The 17,486-nt window shown below is 44.1% G+C and overlaps 1 protein-coding gene across 3 annotated transcripts in view; it reads left to right on the top strand.

The window, feature by feature from the left end:
• The first annotated feature begins 2,308 nt into the window (after positions 1-2,308).
• Positions 2,309-17,486, top strand: part of AGO2 (argonaute RISC catalytic component 2) — a 45,117-nt gene continuing 29,939 nt past the window's right edge. Inside the window, exon 1 of one of the 3 annotated variants that reach the window (XM_021532477.4) lies at positions 2,309-2,564. In XM_021532477.4, coding sequence (XP_021388152.1) covers positions 2,534-2,564 — 31 coding nt within the window. In that variant the 5' untranslated portion in view covers positions 2,309-2,533. Of the gene's footprint in view, positions 2,565-2,666; positions 2,927-17,486 lie in introns of those variants that run through there. The other 2 variants (XM_085573997.1, XM_085573996.1) reach the window with 2 other exon arrangements.

The following is a 17,486-nucleotide window of genomic DNA, read 5'->3' as shown; positions in this document are numbered from 1 at the left end:
TAGACCTGCTTGGCTTTACTTTAAAGTTGGCCCATAATTTTGTCCTTTATTTGTTTATAGTTACAGGTAAATCTTTACTTTCCAGCAATTTGAGAAGCCTGGAATGAAGACAAATCCAAAATCACTCCAGTGGAAACTCTAGTGGTGACAATGGTTTCAGGAGCAGTTCACTTGAAGTGAAAGCTGAGCTGTTCATTGCAGCCCTCGAATATCTGCAAGTATGACCCAAAGGGGAGAGTAAATACTTTGGAACAGTGAGATGCTTCTGTATCACTTGAAATATGAGCTGATGAAGAAGGATAATTGGCGTGATGAACACTACAAGCTGTATGTTTGCCTTGCTCTTTGGCAGATAATACTTGGCGAAGGAATTCAGTTGACTTTGATGGGGCTTGACTGTTCTGGGTTGAAAACTGCATACATTTTTTAAAGGCTTCCACATCAACATGGAGGAAGTGATTGAAAGTATGGATCACGGCTCCGCTGGAAATCTGTAGGTAACTCCAGTGGAAGTGAGCATCATTAACTTGCTTTTTGCCTCCTTAGCAGGTTTAACTTTATTTTTCCTGCTTTCTTTTGAAAGGAAGAGGTACTAATTAGGTAACTACAAAAGGGTGACAGTTCCTGCAGGAATTGTCATCTCTGGTGTGAAATCATAGAATTGTTTAAGTTGGAAAATCCATTTAAGATCATCAAGTCCAACCACTAACCCAGCACTGCCAAGTCCATCACTAACCCATGTCCCCACATGCCACACCCATGTCTTTGAAATTCCCCCAGGGATATCTCCAGTGTCTCAGTGTATCATACTGATCAGCACTTTGGCTCTTTCATATCCTTTCTAGTTTGTTTTCTCAAGTACATTATCTGGTTGTACTAAACATTACATGTGTGCAGTACCAGACATTATCAGGTTGACAAGGACAATAAGGCAACCCCACCACAGCTGGGTTTCATAGATGTGACTACAAGTGGATATGGGAATCCATGAGGTTACTGAGCTGAGGTTTTCAGAGCAACAGGAGGAATAAAAGAATATAAACAAACACATCTAATTTTAATTCAAGATCCAGCAGTATGTGTACTATTGATACAACTCCAGCATACCTCTCACACTTGTAACAGGGAGAGGTATCGGAGAAAGTGCTAGAGGCACAAAGTCATTTTCCAAGGTCTCACTGAAAGCCACAGGATGACAGGACATAGTCTTAAACTGTGCCGGGGGAGGTTTAGGCTGGACATTAAGAGGAGATTCTCCACAGCAAGGGAATGGAATGGGCTGCCCAGGGTGGTGGCGGAGTCACCATCCCTGGAGGTGTTTAAGGATAAAGAGTGGACATGGCACTCCGTGCTCTGGTCCGGTGGACGTGGTGATGTCCGGTCACAGGCTGGACTCGGTGATCTCCGAGAACTTTTCCAGCCTGGCTGATGCTGTGACTCCGCGGGCAGAGCTCGGGCGGGGACTACAGGCGGGGACAGGGGGCTGCGGCGGGGACAAGGGGCCGCAGCGGGGAGCGGGGCTGCAGCGGGGACAAGGGGCTGCAGCTGGGACAAGGGGCTGCAGCGAGGAGAGGGGGCTGCATCTGGGATAAGGGGCTGCAGCTGGGATAAGGGGCTGCAGCTGGGATAAGGGGCTGCAGCTGGGACAAGGGGCTGCAGGCAGGGACAGGGTGCCGCAGCGGGGACAGGGGGCTGCAGCAGGGAGCGGGGCTGCAGCTGGGATAAGGGGCTGCAGCTGGGACAAGGGGCTGCAGGCAGGGACAGGGGGCCGCAGCGGGGACAGGGGGCTGCAGCGGGGATAAGGGGCTGCAGCAGGGACAGGGGCTGCAGACAGGGACAGGGGGCTGCAGCTGGGAGAGGGGGCTGCAGCTGGGACAGGGGGCTGCAGCGGGGATAAGGGGCTGCAGCTAGGACAAGGGGCTGCAGCAGGGAGAGGGGACTGCAGCTGGGACAGGGGGCTGCAGCTGGGATAAGGGGCTGCAGCAGGGACAGGGGCTGCAGACAGGGACAGGGGGCCGCAGCGGGGAGCGGGGCTGCAGCAGGGACAGGGGGCTGCAGCTGGGAGAGGGGGCTGCAGCTGGGACAAGGGGCTGCAGGCAGGGACAGGGGCTGCAGCTGGGACAGGGGGCTGCAGCTGGGACAAGGGGCTGCAGCAGGGACAGGGGGCCGCAGCGGGGAGCGGGGCCCCTCGGCTCGGCGCCGCTCCGATCCCGTCCCGCTGCCGCGGCCGTTCCCGCCCGCCCGGCCGGGGGGCGGAGCGCTCCTTCCCCGTGACCCGCGGCTCCTCCTCCTCCCCTCCCCGCTCCTCAGTGCCGACGAGTAACCTGGATTCCCGGCCCTCCTCCTCCTCCCTCTTTTTTTTTTCCTTTTTTTTTTTTTTTTTTTTCCTCCTCTCCCCTTTTCTTTTCCTCCCCCCTCCCCTTCCTCCTCCTCCTCCCCTTCCCCCGACAGCGTAACCGGGGCTCGGGCTCGCTCCCTCCCCCGTGCCCTCCCCTGGAGCCGCCGCCGCCTCCGCCGCCGCACACACGGAGACATGTACCCGGGAGCCCCCTCCGCCGGACCCGGTGAGCTTTCGCCCGGGTTTGTTTCCCCCCGGAGCGGCTTTCCCGGTCCGTGTCCCTGGGGAGCCCCGGGAGCGCCTCGCTCCCCCCGGCTCGGGCCTGGCTGGAGCGGCGGCCGCGCTGGCCGGGGAGGAAGGAGGGTCAGGGCGCCGCCGCCGCCTCGGGCCGGGCCGCGTGTCCGGAGGCCCGTCTGAGGGGAGGGTCGCCTTCCCTGCCCCGCTCCCCCTCCCTCCGCCGGGCCCCGAGGCCGGAGCAGCTCCCGCTGCGGACCGGGGTCTCCATTTCCTCTCTCCCGGCTCCATGCTGGGATTCCCGGCTGGCCGCGTGTTCCTCGGAGGCCGCGCTGCGATAGTTGTGCTCTGGAGGTCGGGGAGCGTCCGCATGCCGGGAGGGCTGGGGGAGGCGAGGGGCAGCGTGAGGTGTCCTCAGGCTCGCTCTGCGTGGGAGCAAAGGAAAGGTGGACGTGCAAAGCAGGGTTAGCAACTCTCGGGGAGAGTTTAGTATCGCTTTGGGGAAATGCAGGTTAATATTGTGCGAGTTTGTGCAGTTCATGTGAGACAATGTTTTCTCCTTTTTAGTGTTGGGTTGTTTCTGCGGTGAGAATTATTATGTAGAAACAATAGTGTTTGGGTGACTGGCACCTAGTTTTCTTGTAGAAAAGTTGCAGAATAAATGGAACTTTATTTTATCCCACTGTTCTCAATTGTTTTGCAAAACATTTCTTCCCTTAGAGGGATAATCTAGCAAGGACTGGTGTAGGGAAGTACAGGACCTGTAACTGAGATGTCTTTTAGTGTTTCTCTTACAGACGCTTCTGTAAAAGCATTTATATTTTGGGATCCACTGTTAGGTGCTGGCTTTTTTTTTTTTTTTTTTTTTCCTCTGACTTGGTTCTCCTGAAGGGGCAATAATTAGGAAAGACAATCAGGATGATTATTTTCCTCTTGAAGTACAGATCCTCCGTTTTTACTTTCTCACCGGGCACAGCAGGCAGACAGGTCTCTACAGCTCTGTGTCCCCAGACTGGTGTTCACGATCTTGCTTTCATGTGTAACATCAATTGCACATTTCACATTTCAGTACCGATAACTGTAGAACTACAGGTGTAATCCTTTGGTGGTTTCTGGTGTCGGGTTCCCTTGCTCAGGCACAAGTACACTTTCAGTTTACAGGTGCTCATGGTGCCTCAACATCGGGCTGTTGCTATGTTCACCTCGTGGTGATCTTGTTTGAAAATGTGCTTAAGGAGACAGGTAATTAAAAATATTACCAGCACATGGGCTGAGAGTAGTTTCATGTGTGGGAGTCTCTTTATCTTTATTTACTCTCTATTCGATCCTACCACTTTCCCTTTCACTTGGAATGTTCTCCCAGCTAGTGGCTGCTGTTTGCCGTCAGGGATGCACGTTTGGTGTGAAGGAATGTTTTCACCTTCTTGGAACAACAACGTCTTAACCTCGGGCTGCTGACTCGGCTGTACTTTCACCAAGTTCTAGGTGGCTGTGGGTTGTCACCGGTGTGTGTCTCGGGCTCCTGCTGTTCTGCTGCCTCCAGCCGAGCTCATCTTGTGTCTTGTTTACTTCCGAGTTTATCAGCGTGGCTCAGCCCTTTCCCCGTGTCTGTGCCGGGGTGGGAGCTGCGAGTTGTTCTCCACATGGTGAGCGAGGCTCTGCTTCCTTCCTGTGAAATCATCCACGGACAGCCTCAGCAGCTCAGTGGCTTCTGGCAGCCCAGGCAGCTTCCTGCTCCACTCCACACACAAGGCAGGGCATCCTGGAGATTTTTATTAGAGCGTGGCTGTTCTGTGAACCAGCCTGGAAGCAGGGACTGTGAAGTCCCCTGCCACATGTTAATCTGAGAACTACAAACCCACTGTGTGTGAAATCCTGCTCGGAGGAGAGAGCACAAGTGTGGTTTACAACCCCTCACCGAGCCAGAGCTGCTGTGAACACAGCAGAGGGCTGCAGCCTCTCCAGGTCTGTCAGCACATCCTTGACACCAGGGAAAGGCTCCATTCATCTCTGCTCTGTCCGGATCCCCTGCCGGAGCCGCTGATGCGCAGGAGCGGCTTTGCTCTCCCAGCTCCCTGTCCAAACTGGGCTCTGCAGCGAGACCGTCGGAGGGTGCCTCTGGTGCTGGCCTCCTGCCAGAGGAACCGCTCAATTTGCCCCAGGGTTTGCTATTTTAGCCTTAATTATTTTCCTGGAAACAGAATCAAGCAAGTTATGAGGCCATTTCTGACTGATTTCAAAACATTGCTGGTGAACGTGGAAAGTTTGCTCAAACGTGCTGTTGATGTCAGGAGTAAGGTTGGTTTTTATGCACGAAGGGGTTGTCATGAAATCACTGTTTCCATAATTAGGAATTTAATGATCCCTTTTTGCTTGACTTGGTGTTGAATTTGCTGCGACACTGTGTCCATACCCTTTTTTATTAGCTCAAGAAAGTGTGAAAAGTAAAGAATCTGAAAATCGGACAAGAAATTATTTTTTGCAGAAAAATCTTGATACTGCTTTGATATTGTGGTGTACCTTTTCTTAGAAGGACAGAAAAATGTCAAAGTGGCATAAAGACTTGATTAAAAGCTGTATAAACTTCTGGAACCTGCACTTCTAAGTGTTAGTGTATTTATTAATTCTAAACTTTGCACACCACAGATTTTTATTCTTTGAAAGGATATTTGGTTTTGCCTGATGTTGAGGGTCTTAATGTATTGTTGAAGCAGCAATTGTCTGAAAAAGAGTGTGAAGTTGATTATAGCTTTGTGTGTGGAATACCAACGTTTTTTCCCTAGCACAAAAAACAACTTTATTAAATTAGTGGAACTAAAGTTATTTTCTTATCATTTAGTTGTAAGTTACCCTTTAAAAACTGTGAATAGGCTGTTGAAACTTGTAATTCTGTTTTGGTTTTCAGTGCAGGTACTTGTTTTTACCTTCCATATATTTTCTTGAAGATGTTAGATGTTAATTCTCTTTGGGAGTCTTCAATCTTAAAATGTGGTGCAGGGAAGGGTGTGCTCATGCCTTAGCTGGGGTAGTAAAAATGACAGTATCTTCATTTGGCTGAATTTAATCCACTAGTGTCCTCTTAGCTTGTGTTTCAGTGGCAGCAAGAGCTCCCCTGCACATCCTGTTAAAGGTCTTCTCTTCTTAAAAAGTCTTTTTCTTTCCTCTTGGGGGTGGATGTGGACTTGGTTTTATTCTGCTGCTGATACCACAGAGTCATACAGTTTCTTTGTCTTAGTTTTAGACCATAAATTAATGCTGAGACTCCTTGCAAGCTGCCACACAAAGAGGAGGGAATGAGAACTTCGTATACAGCCTCAGCTCTTTGTTTTTCCTGAAATTGAAATTGCATATGACAAAGTTATAGCCTACAAAACACAGCATGACTTTTTAAATGTGTTGTCAGGACCAATATATTTTCCTAATGAAAGAAAAATTCTATATCATTATGTTACCTCTGATAACTGTGTTGTTTTCACGTGACTTAAAGATGAGGTGGTTTGATGGAAAGATAATTGGTGGTGTCAGATGTGACACCAAACTTTCTCCTTTCCTTGGTGAACTGTACTATGCTATTTGCTAGAGAAAAGTGAAACATCTTTTTCAGCAGTGATTCTCTTGCTCACTTTGCAGTTACATGGGATTTTATGCACTTATTTTTACTTAATCTTGAAGTTTTTCATTTTTGCAGGATTGTTGGGTGCTCGTACGTACTTACTGGTGCATTAGAATGTACAGAAGCAGTGCAGAGGAACACCCAAACCTTCCTGACTTCCAGGAAAGCTATTTTTTCACAATTTATAGCCCTTCCTTCACTGCTATTACCACCAGTCTGCCTCTCTTTTGCAGAAGGGTGGAAAAGGGATATAAATGCTTTAATTCAGTAAGAGAAAATGCCTTAGATGATCATCTGATATTCTTGTACCCCCTTAGAACTATATAAGAGGGGGAGATTTTTCCATTTCAGAAACCAGCCCTTCTAAACACTTCTGGCCTTTCAGAAATTGCAGGGATCAGCCAGTGAGCACTGTAAACTTCTGCTAAATTGGCTTTGCAAACACAGGTAGTTTTAACTAATTAGGAACTTTACCTGCCTGATGAAACTCCTGTTCATGTTGGCTAAGCCTGTCATGATGACAGCTGTGGGCTGTCAGAATTTTGGTGTTTTGCTTCTCTTACTTCATGTTTAAGCAAAATACTTGGTCTTATTCTCGGTGATGAAGTTTCTTATACCCAGTCTACCAGAAATTATTACTAAATCTCTAAATGAAGAAAAGTCAGCTTCCAGTATCTTATTTTTGGTAAGTTATGAACTATAGGAAAAAAAAATAAGCTGGTGGAAAATATTACGCAGTTTTGACTGTAGTAGCTGTGGGTAGGGATCTGTTCCATGCATTGTCCAATTAATTTGTTTTAGTATCTTGCTTCCTCTCTGAAATACTCACAAAGCAGCCCGCTAGAATGTAAAATATCTCTTATCCTATTGCCTAGGGAAGCACAGCCCTTTGAATTCAGTGCAAAGGGATTTTTTGACTGGGGCTTTTTTCCCCCACATATATTGTGATACACAAATTTGAATTTATCAATTTCATTATGCATTTTATACTGCAGAAATTTGGAAAAGACAGACCTGATAGTATCAACCCTCAGGTAGACTGAATTTGTGTAGTGTGTCATGTTTGACACCAGAGCTGTAATTTGTGAGTCCCTTTGGCAACCATTTCTAAGAAGTTGTGCTTTGGAGAGACTTTCTAGTACTGTCCAGGAAGTGGCTTTTTTTTTAACTCCTCGAGACTGAGGTGATGCCTTTTTATTTACTCAGGACTGTTTTAATCAGTGGTGTCTTTTAGTCTGTTCAGTGATCACCACAGATTAGTGCAAATAATTTTAACCTTTCTATTTTAATTGTTTTGCTTTTATTGTTCTGTTTTCAGAACAATATGTGATGCTTTCAGATAAAAAGTTTTTCTGTGAGCATTATTGAATCTCTTTCTGTACTGTCTTTGCATTTCATATTAAGCAAAATTGCTTCTCCTAAATACCCTGCTTTATAGCTATGCTGCAGCTGTGGAGCCACGTGGCACCTGGTATCCAAGCTTTCTAGGAAGGAAAGTTTTGTTTGTTTTGTTTTTTTTTTTAACTGTATGACCTCACAAAACTGGACACTGCCAAGGTAGAAGCAAACCATTTAGATTTAGATGGTAAAGTACTGTGGATCCTAGCATAATCAAGTCAGTCCAAAGCTTGCTTTGAGGTTTTTCTTTTGAATTGGGTACTCATTGAGCTGTCCACAGTGCTACCAAATTTTGTTACTGTTTGGGTTGTGAAAGGGATTTGTTTATTTTTTTAATCACAGGTGTGGTGACAGTCATTTGTTCTCTCCTATTGTAATTTGTTCTCTCCTATTGTAATTTGTTCTCTCCTATTGTAATTTTTTTCTCCTGTTCTGTTTTTTGTACTGCTGCTCAGCTGTGTTCTGTCATGTTGTGTGGGAGTTTATTGCCATCTGCAGTGAAGTTGTTGGGGACCAGGTCCTCCCAACATTAATAAGTCTGCAGTCATGCAAGTCTCTGTCTTTGGGAGAAGTATTAAAATATTTAACATTTCAGAGATGCAGAATAACTCCAGTTATGGGCTCTACATGGGCAGTTTTGAGCTCTACAGTTTTTCCCAAAAGCTCTCCTAGCACAACCTGATTGAATTCCCTTGTACAAGCTGCTTTATAATCAGAAGGTGGAGAATATTCTTAATAAAATGTGTAAGTCTGAAGGCTGTGTGTTTAAACAGTGCATGGATTTACTGTCTGGTTGTGTCACTTCCAGGCTGTGTTAGGTGTGACAAGAGAAAATGCAGAGCAAAACTGAATTTTCATTTTTTTTTGAGAAGTAAACTAATCTTAGCATGTTATCTTGGGAAGCTTGAAAATACACTTCTGAAACTTATCAAGTGTATCAAGTGATATTTATGATTTTCTATATAGTCTAGGAAAAAAGTAATGCTTTTGTGGCCACCGAGGAGCTGCCTTGGCAGTGTTGGACACCGTGGGTGGCTCTGTTTGAGCTGCTCATGTCAGAATATTGAAACTTTTTGTCTCAGCAATGCTTTTTTTACGTTCCTAGTTTAGTAATGAAATTTACACAAGAGCTTATTAATGTGAGAAAATAATGACATTTTAATTTTAATTTAGTAGTAGGAAGTGTGTGTGGATGTGCTAATTTAGATTTATTTTAAATAAGCCAATTTTAGGAGAATTCCCAAGAGTGGAGGTTTCACTGGCTTAGTTAGATCAATCAAAAAATTGTTTGAAGTTAAACCTGTCATGTAGATGACTAAAACTTTAAAACATAGTTATTACTGGGGCCTCATTATATACCTTCTGAAACTTGTTTAGCAAGTGTTTGCTATTAAAGGACAGGCGTCTGTTCATAGAGAGGGTGAATTCCTGTGTAAATGTTGCTGTGTTCCTGACTTGGATAATGAACTTCTTTCTTTGTCCTTTCATACAGCTTGTGGTTTGCACTGAATGCTCCCTTTCTACTGGTTTTTGTGGGCTTTTTTTTTATCAGTTTCTCTGTTGGTTTTACACTCTTGCTCCATCATACTCCATCATATCTGAAATGCTCATGGAGGACAAGGCTTTGGGAGAGCAGGGGTGTTTTTCTTGTTTGTGTTTTTTTACTGCCAGTAAAAAATTTGGTTTCTCAAATAATACTACTCTGTCAACTGAGAGACATAGGTTTAAAAAGAAAACCCAAAAAACCCACCAACCCTCCAAACCATAAGCAAAACAAAAAGTAAAACAGAGCAGAAATCCAGGTTCATGTAGAAATGACAATGTAGAAGAATTAATTTCTCTGTGAACCAGTGCATTTCATTTTGGGAAGAGCTTCTGTGTTTAATGAAGGAATGCTTAGGAATAACTCATAGGGATTCAGAATATTTGCATAAGGGTGTGTTGTTTAAAAGTCAGAGCTTCTTTCAGAAGGAGGAAACTTCCCGCCAGGGCAGGGAAATGAACCTTTGTTGTCTGAGTCTCGTTATGTGATAGGAACACAGTTGTGGTGGGTTTTTCCTAATTGTTTGACTTGCAAATTCCCATTAATGTCAAATTGAGGGGAGGCCTCTCTCTGGCAAACTTTTACGTGTCTTTTTTTACGTTTTGTAGCTGAGTTTTAGTTTGTGTCAGGTAATACGAGAACATCAGTTGCTTACAAGAAGGAGGTGGAGGAAAAAACCCTGAGGTCTAATGAAAAAAAAATTCTGATAGGGGACTTCTGCTGCCAGCCTACACACTCTGTAATATCTTAATATCTGGGTTATTCCACTATTAGGAACCTGCATTTTGCCCTCTTTGCAGTGATGCTGAAAACCACAGCCCTATCTCTGGAAACCACAGGAGATATTACTGCATGTTGAAGATGCTGCTACAGCTGCTTTCACTATCTGAAATGATAAAATAAAGCATAACCTCGGATCTTAGCTGGGAATTTTTCTATTCTGAAGCTAAACCACGAGAATGTTCATGTGTTTGTAGATTAATCCAGTTGTGGGTACGGGAAAAGATTTTTTTTTTTCTCCAAGGAAGACATCACTACTTCTGAGTTGCTGCAGCTCTACAGTTGAGTTTTGTATATTAAAACCTGTTTAGGAATGAAGGCAGCTTAATTTTTATTTTTAGATTTTGCACAAAGACACTGCCTGCCGAAGTCTGTGTGGGTATAAAATGTACTTGCAAAGGTACAACTCAAAGCAGAAACATCCTAACTTCTTTCTTTAGTTAGCTGAGGACAAATCACTTCTGTGTTTCATTAAGTTGTACACAATGCAGATCCCACAGGGAATGTGGATCTGGGGCCTCTGTGGCACCAGCTCCCAGCTGGTGGGGCACAGCACATGGAAACCATGCCAGTGGCCATGGAATAGTGGAATAGAGCCCAAGCCATTAGATCTCATGGATTCAGTGGAGCTGGTGTGCATATGGGCACTGATGGCTCTGGAAATGCAGGAGGAGAGGATGGGGTGTGATGGTTGGGGAAAGGAGAAGTGTTGGGGGAGCAGCACTGCTGAGAACTCCGACTCTGCTTTGGGGGTTTAATCTATCCAACATCTGCTCGTGGGCTGTAATGCAGAGACCAGTTCTTACTGTTTCTGAGGGGGGAAAAAAAATCTTGGAAAGCCTGGGATGTGGAGGTAATGGAGTGTCAGGGTGAGCTGTGCAGCTCGTGGCAGCTGGGGTGTGCAGGTGTTGAAGTACCTAATGATGGGCTGGGGCCGTGTACCCCTCGCTGAGCTCAGCTCTGCACCTGGCAGCAGCTGGATTTACTGTGGCTCCTGGGGACTGAATGGAATTGCTTGTCTGGCTCATGTTCACAGGAAGCAGTGATGGAAACTTCAGTCTGTGAAGTTTAATTTTTTGGGAGGGTCAGTTCTGGTGTATGAAGAAGTCATGCTTTACTAGACTCGTAGTGATTCAAAATGAAAACAAGTAAACCCAGTGAAGAGTGGGTTAGGCTGATTCCTACAAACCTGTGCAGTTCCAAGTGCCAGGTAGTACAGAAAGAGGGGGACTCGCATTTCTTTCCTAACCTAAATGCAAAAAAGGGATAAGGGAAGCATAGTGTGGGATGATGAATATGGAATTTCTTGTCTTACCTTCTTTAGAAGAGAAGCAGCCTGAAGGGAGCAATAGGTGCGAGTAGGTGGGTTGGGATTTTTTTGTTCCCTCTTAAAATATGTGTTTATTCACTTTGGGTCTTTTGAAATGGCAAAGAACAGAGATTGTATTGAATGGAGGCATTACTTTTTATGAATGCAGAAAATACCATTATATTCTGTATTTCAAATTGTTAGGAAAGACATCTGGAATTAGTTCAACATCATTTTCTAAGGCATGGAAAAGGGAATGAATCACGATGGTCAAATGTGATAAATAGCACTAAGAATGTTCTCCATTTTTCCCTTCATTGAGCAGAGGTTTGTCTGAAGATGGAGTTATTTTGTTCTTTGAATTCACATTTAACTTCAGACTGGGCTGCTGACTTGTGGGTAAGCCGTAAGCATCCCTCCATTGTTTGGCTGAAGCTCGTTATTTGGATGACTTAATTCAAGCTGCAGCTTGTAATTAAAAGCATTTCTCTGTGGCCCTTAAGAAGGCTTGTGGTAGGACTTGGTCAAATTCCACGTGCAGGGATCGGTTAAGGAACCTGGTTTGTGAACAGTGAGGATGGAAGTTCTGCACTTTGGGTGCTCTGCTGGTGCTCTGCCACTCACCCCACTTGCAGGTAGTGAAAAGCAGCTTGTTTGTATTCAAAAAATTGGCGGCTGACTTTGAAGGTCAAGGCTACAAGGAGAATGTGGGAGGAAAGCAAAGTACTAACACTTGGTGTCTTCTGCGAGTTGACATTGTCCAGAAGCATCTTGTGGGCTGGAAAGAACCATTCTGCTTTCTGCCGGAGCCTTGATCTCTTCCTCTTCAGTTATTTTGTTCTTACATATGCTTCTTTGAAATGTGGTCCTGACTTAAGAGCAGGCTGGACTGGTGTCTTGCCTCTGCCTTTCATCTGTGACTGCAGCTCGCACCGTTGGTGTCTGGGAGCGATGCTGCTCTCAGTGATCACATCACTTCTGGCACTGGGAAAAGGTCGTGGCTGTATCCTACAGAGGTCAAAAAGGCAACCAAGGGAGCTGCAGATCTGTAGCTGATTATTTATTCCAGACAAAATCATCATAGAATGGGTTGGGCTGGACCTCTAAAGATCATCCTGTCCAACCTGCCTGCCATGGGCAGGGACATTTTTCAGTAGGTAAAAAGGTTGACTTGAAAGTTAATCTTGCGTGAATTGTTTCACAGGAAGTGCCCATTATTCAATAAAATGATGAGTAGTCTACTGAACATAATGAGATTACAGTTATGAAGGCAGTGCTGTTTATCTAATATTTTCACTCTTTGTTAAGGTATTTAGTTTCATACTACAGCACTAAGAAACTGGAAGCAATCTGTCAGAGTAGCATCAAACATCTCACTAGTCATGCAAGGGCCTTAAAATATGACCAAATGTGAGGACAGCTCCTTCATTTTTGCTCATCAATATTAAGCCATCCCTTTTGCTTTTTTGCTTGTAGAAACTTTGGCACATGCAATGTGCTGTGGTTAGAAAGTGCAGTAGCTGCTCAGTGAGAGACCAGAAGAACCTTTAGAGTGGGGTTTTGACAAAAATGACAACTGAAAATCTGATTACATCATCTCCTCTGCTGTCCTTGTGGCTTGTTGGGTTCTTGGAGATTAATCGGTATGTCTGTAACATTTTGTTGTGCATTATCTAATCAAGATTGTTATAGCTTGACTGAGGAGCTTCTGGTTTCCAGGCTCTAAAACATCCTTAATGAGCAGCAGACATATAGATTCCTCTGCTCCCAGAATATCAAGGAACTATGAGCTGCAGCTTTGACTTTCCCTTATCTCACAGACAACACTGCCAGCCTCTCTCCTATCGTTCCCTAACGGTTCTTAACAGAAAGCCAGAAGTTAAACTTCTTTAAAAAACCCAGACTGTCAGAAAACCTGAAGAGAGCCCCAAGTTTTTCTTTAGTTGGGTCCTAAAAAGAAAAGGCTGACCTTCCTGTATTTTTTTTCTTGCTCTATTGATGTGTGACTAAAATACATAAAAACTCTGTGCAGATCCTGACAAGGATCTGTACTGGGTGTTTTCCACATTCTTTCTGAATTCCTTCTGTTACTGGTAGTTGAATAACTATTTGTGGAAATCCTGTGTGGGGTGTCCCCTTTCCAAGTCTCCCTTTCTCCCACTTCAAAGAGCACTTCCAGAAGGGGACATGACCCTTTTGCAAGCCCTGTGACAGGGCACTGGGGGAAGGAGCATGTGGCAGACCAGGAGAGGTGAAGGGAATCAGTTGTGTTCAGCCTTAGCAAGAGGAGGGGAAGGGGTGATCTTGGTGATCTTCCAGCTTCTCCAAATGGCTGAGGGGAGCCTTTGGAGCAGATGGAGCCAGTCTTGTGTCAGGTGCACCAGAGCAGGGCAGAAGCTGGAGCATAGGAAACATCAGCTGAGTAGAATCAAGTTTATTTTACCATGGGGGTGGAACAGATTGTAAGAGGTGTTGTGGAAACTCTGTTAAGATATTCAAAACTTGACAAGTCAGCCTGGTCTCTTCCCACCTATGTTGGTCTGTGTTCACAGTCCTGTGCTCCTCTGCAGCAGCTGATAGAGGGTGTTCCTTTGCCGGTCTTGGCTCTTTTTAACCTGGTTGTGATGAACGCATTTGTAATTTTATTTATTTATTGCAGTTCCGGAGGCAAAATAGGTGCTCAGTAGTTAAGGACAAGTTATTAAATCCCCTTTTTTGCCCAAGGAGTTATGCATCCTCTCTGGATCTGTGTGATGGCATCAGAGACTGACCTGGAGGCAGCAGTGAATGTGCACAGTGGTTGTACCTAAAACACCTTTAGTGATGATCTGGAAGAGCAGCCCTATTATCTGATATTGGAAACCTTAACCCAAAGTGATGCTTTCAAATAAAGCTTCCTTCACCTTAGTTTCATTTAGAGATTATATATTTTTACAAAAATGCTTTTAGAGTCTTCCCCTTGGCAAATGTATATTGCATGAGCCCAATGCTAAAACCTACTGAGGGTTGTGAAAACATCACCTGGTTATTAAATATGAGTTAGGACTTGCCACACAAGGAAACTTATTGATATAATTGCACTGGTGTAATTATGCTCAGATGATTTCCTGTGTCAACAAGCCCTTCCATGCAACTCGTTTGGCCCCTTCTTATTTAGTAACTCATTAGGCCTCTGACTGCACCTTAAATTGCATAATTCTTTGCTAAAAAATCTCCAATGTGCAAGTTTAATGCTGACTGGCAGCACTTCCAGCATGCTGAGCAGGCCAGCAGTTAAGCTTTAAAAAATGGTGAAGGACAAAAGAAATGAATGCTCCAGGTCTGGGGAATGGTTTATGGAGCACATGGTCCTGAAAAAACATCATTGTGTGGATTTTAGAGTGGAAGCTTGTCGAAGTGTGTGGCTCATTCACACCTTTTATAGACAAGGAGTGTCTTGGCCTGTTCACTCCCTGAGTCACTTTTATCTCTGATTTTGATCCTCAGTAATGTGCAGGAGTAAGAGCAGCCAGCCTTACTCCTGTTCACAATAGTTTTCAATTGGCAAAAATTATTTTTACTAACACAGCATTGCTGTGATTATCCAGGTTTCTTCTACTGCCACCTTTCCCCCCCTGTCCTTTGACAGAGTAATTTTGCTTGATTGCTAATTTTATTTCATAAAACTGCCACAAGACTGTTATTTTTCTGATATCTGTATTTTCCTTTTTTTTTTTTTTTGTGAAAATTGCTGCTTTTAAGATTGATAGCCATGCACATTTTGTTTATGTAAATGGGATGAATTATAATAAGTCTGTTTTCTTTCCTGATAAAAGGAAGCCTGAAGACAGCATGTGGGCATCTCATTATTCTACACCCAGCTCACCTTAATTCACACCTTGGAAATGGGGCTCTTGATGGTCTCAATCATCATATCAAGGTTGAAATATTCTCATTATTCATTTTATCATCTGGCAAATGAGTGAGGAGCTTCCAATACTTAGCACATGGATGCTCCAGCTTATTAGTCTTTCATTTTTTTTCTACTCCCTTCTTTACTTGACATCACTGTAAAGCTAAAATCCAGGAATGCATATAGATTTTCCAATGCTTTGAAAACTGTCTCCAGAAGCAGCATCTGTGTTCATGAAGGTGTCTCTGCATGAATTTTGGCCGATTTCCCTGGGCAGGGCATCACTTCCAGCTCAGATGTCCAGTGCTGTCCTCTGTAGCACGCCTCACCCGGCTGCAAAAGCTTCCTCGTAGGAACCTTGGCACTAAGGAAAATATTTCTGATACAGCTTCTGTCACATTTAAAAGTCAGTGAATGATGGGGTGCTTGAACAGGGAGATGGGGCAGCTGGGTCACTTTGAATGCAGCAATTGTGCCTCCTGATCAAGGCTGAGGGATTCTAATTCTATCATGTTTTGATAGAAGGTAAAGCCTTATTTCTCTGTTCTGTCAGCACCAAATCCAGTATTTTGTGATTCTACCATTCACAGCTGCTTGCTGTAATAAGTTCTACACAAGATAGTTTGATTTTGCTTTCTTAATTTGAGGCAGTAGTCCAAAAAGTGACTGCAGCTCGCTGGTTGCAGTATTTAGTGTTTCTCCCTGGGAGCACGGTTCCCATCCCTCGGTGCTGTAGTTGACACATACGTGTCTGTTTCGGCCAGTGAAATGTAGGCTGAGCGCTTATCGGGTCACTGCTGCTGTTTAATAAACAGTACTTATCTCCTTGAAGCAACACCCTGCCCTAAATAAGTTTTGCCTTGGGAGTTGAGCCAGAAATAGCTTCCCCCCCACTTTTTTTTTTTTTTTCCTTTAATTGGATTGTAAAATCCAAATAATTGAAAAAATGGTTTAAGATGAAAATAGAGGGTGGAAGTGGTCCTGCTTTCTGGGCGGCTTGGTGCTTTCTTATCTCTGTGAGTCATGCAAGTTATAAAACTGCCTTCACATCTTTCCCAAGGAATCTGTGCTTCTCTCAGCGTTTCATCTTATTCTCAAAAATGGGGCTGAAGTCTCACTTTATTCACTGTTTGTAGCTAAAACTCCAGTGGAGGAATGCAGTGGTGTTGTTGAGCAACACGTGTTCATGTTGATCCCTGAACACTTACAGATATGGCTTTGTTATGCCCCTGTGAAGCATTAAACAATCCCATTTTAAAACAGAGGGAGAATGTATTGCTTAATTTCAGAATTTCTTAATTTGGCAGCATAAATAGCTTGTGGGGATGTGTGTCCCCTTCCATCATGTTTCTCTTTGTGCTTCCAATTTTTATGTTTAAATTTTTTGTTATTTTGAAAATTAGTCATGATGTACAAAATATGGCACAGAAAAGGAAGGGCAGTGGAATTAGAATGTGACAGTAGATACAGAAATGTTAGAAGGCATAAAAATCATTGTGAAAGAGAAGGAAAATCAATATATTGATAACAGTTGGCCAGGTAATAGTGGTAAGGCAATGTGGAATGCAAAGTGTGGATAACAAGAAATGGAACTGTTAAAATACAGAAGCCTAGACAGAAAATGAAAAGATTTTATAATGGGTAGTGTTACAGGAATCATGGAAATACACAAAAATCACAGAATAAAGTTAATGACTAGGACATCATTTTTAAATGGGAACGCTCCATTATGGAAAGATGAAAATAAAAATGTGTGCATTGGTGATCTGTAAAGAATTCAGCAGCAGAGGGACTGAAAATGTATGTGGGAGACAGATTATTTTAAAATTTGAGAGGAGGGGGGTGGAAGTGATGACAAACAGGATTCTGGAGGAGTAGAGGTGGCTGCTTTGTGCACATCCTCTTGATCAGATTTGGAGGTGGATCACAGAAACTTTTGGTGTATTGCAAGTACAAATATTTGTGGGAGTATTTTTTCTGCTACTTCCCAGCTGTAGTGGTAATGCTATCAATAACTTTATTAGGTGTCCTGTCCACAGCAGAGGATTCTTTCCACAGAAAGAATTCTGTCCATTCTGAATGACACAGACAGTGGGAATTTGTCACACCACACAGGGGATATGATGACTGCAGGGTCACCTGAGCGAGTTAATCACCATCAGAAAAACGTGAAGGCAGCAGAGGACCTGGAAGTGTTAGGAAAAGATGAAAGTTGATGTCTTAGCAGTCTAGTTGTGTAGGAATTTAATAAAAAAAAAGCCAAAAGTTGGGCAGAATCAGTGAGCTGTGTTTTGTCTTGCCTTGAGGGATGGAGGTGGGTAAGGTCAGATGCAGAGGCAGATGTGCTGCTTGTGGCAAGACTGGTTTACAGATAAGAGC

Source organism: Lonchura striata, chromosome 2 (genome assembly GCF_050655825.1).
Source record: "Lonchura striata isolate lonStrDom1 chromosome 2, ASM5065582v1, whole genome shotgun sequence".
NCBI classification, from domain to species: Eukaryota; Metazoa; Chordata; class Aves; order Passeriformes; family Estrildidae; genus Lonchura; species Lonchura striata.
The sequence above is the reverse complement of the archived record's forward strand: the minus strand, read 5'-3'. Positions and strand labels throughout refer to the sequence as shown.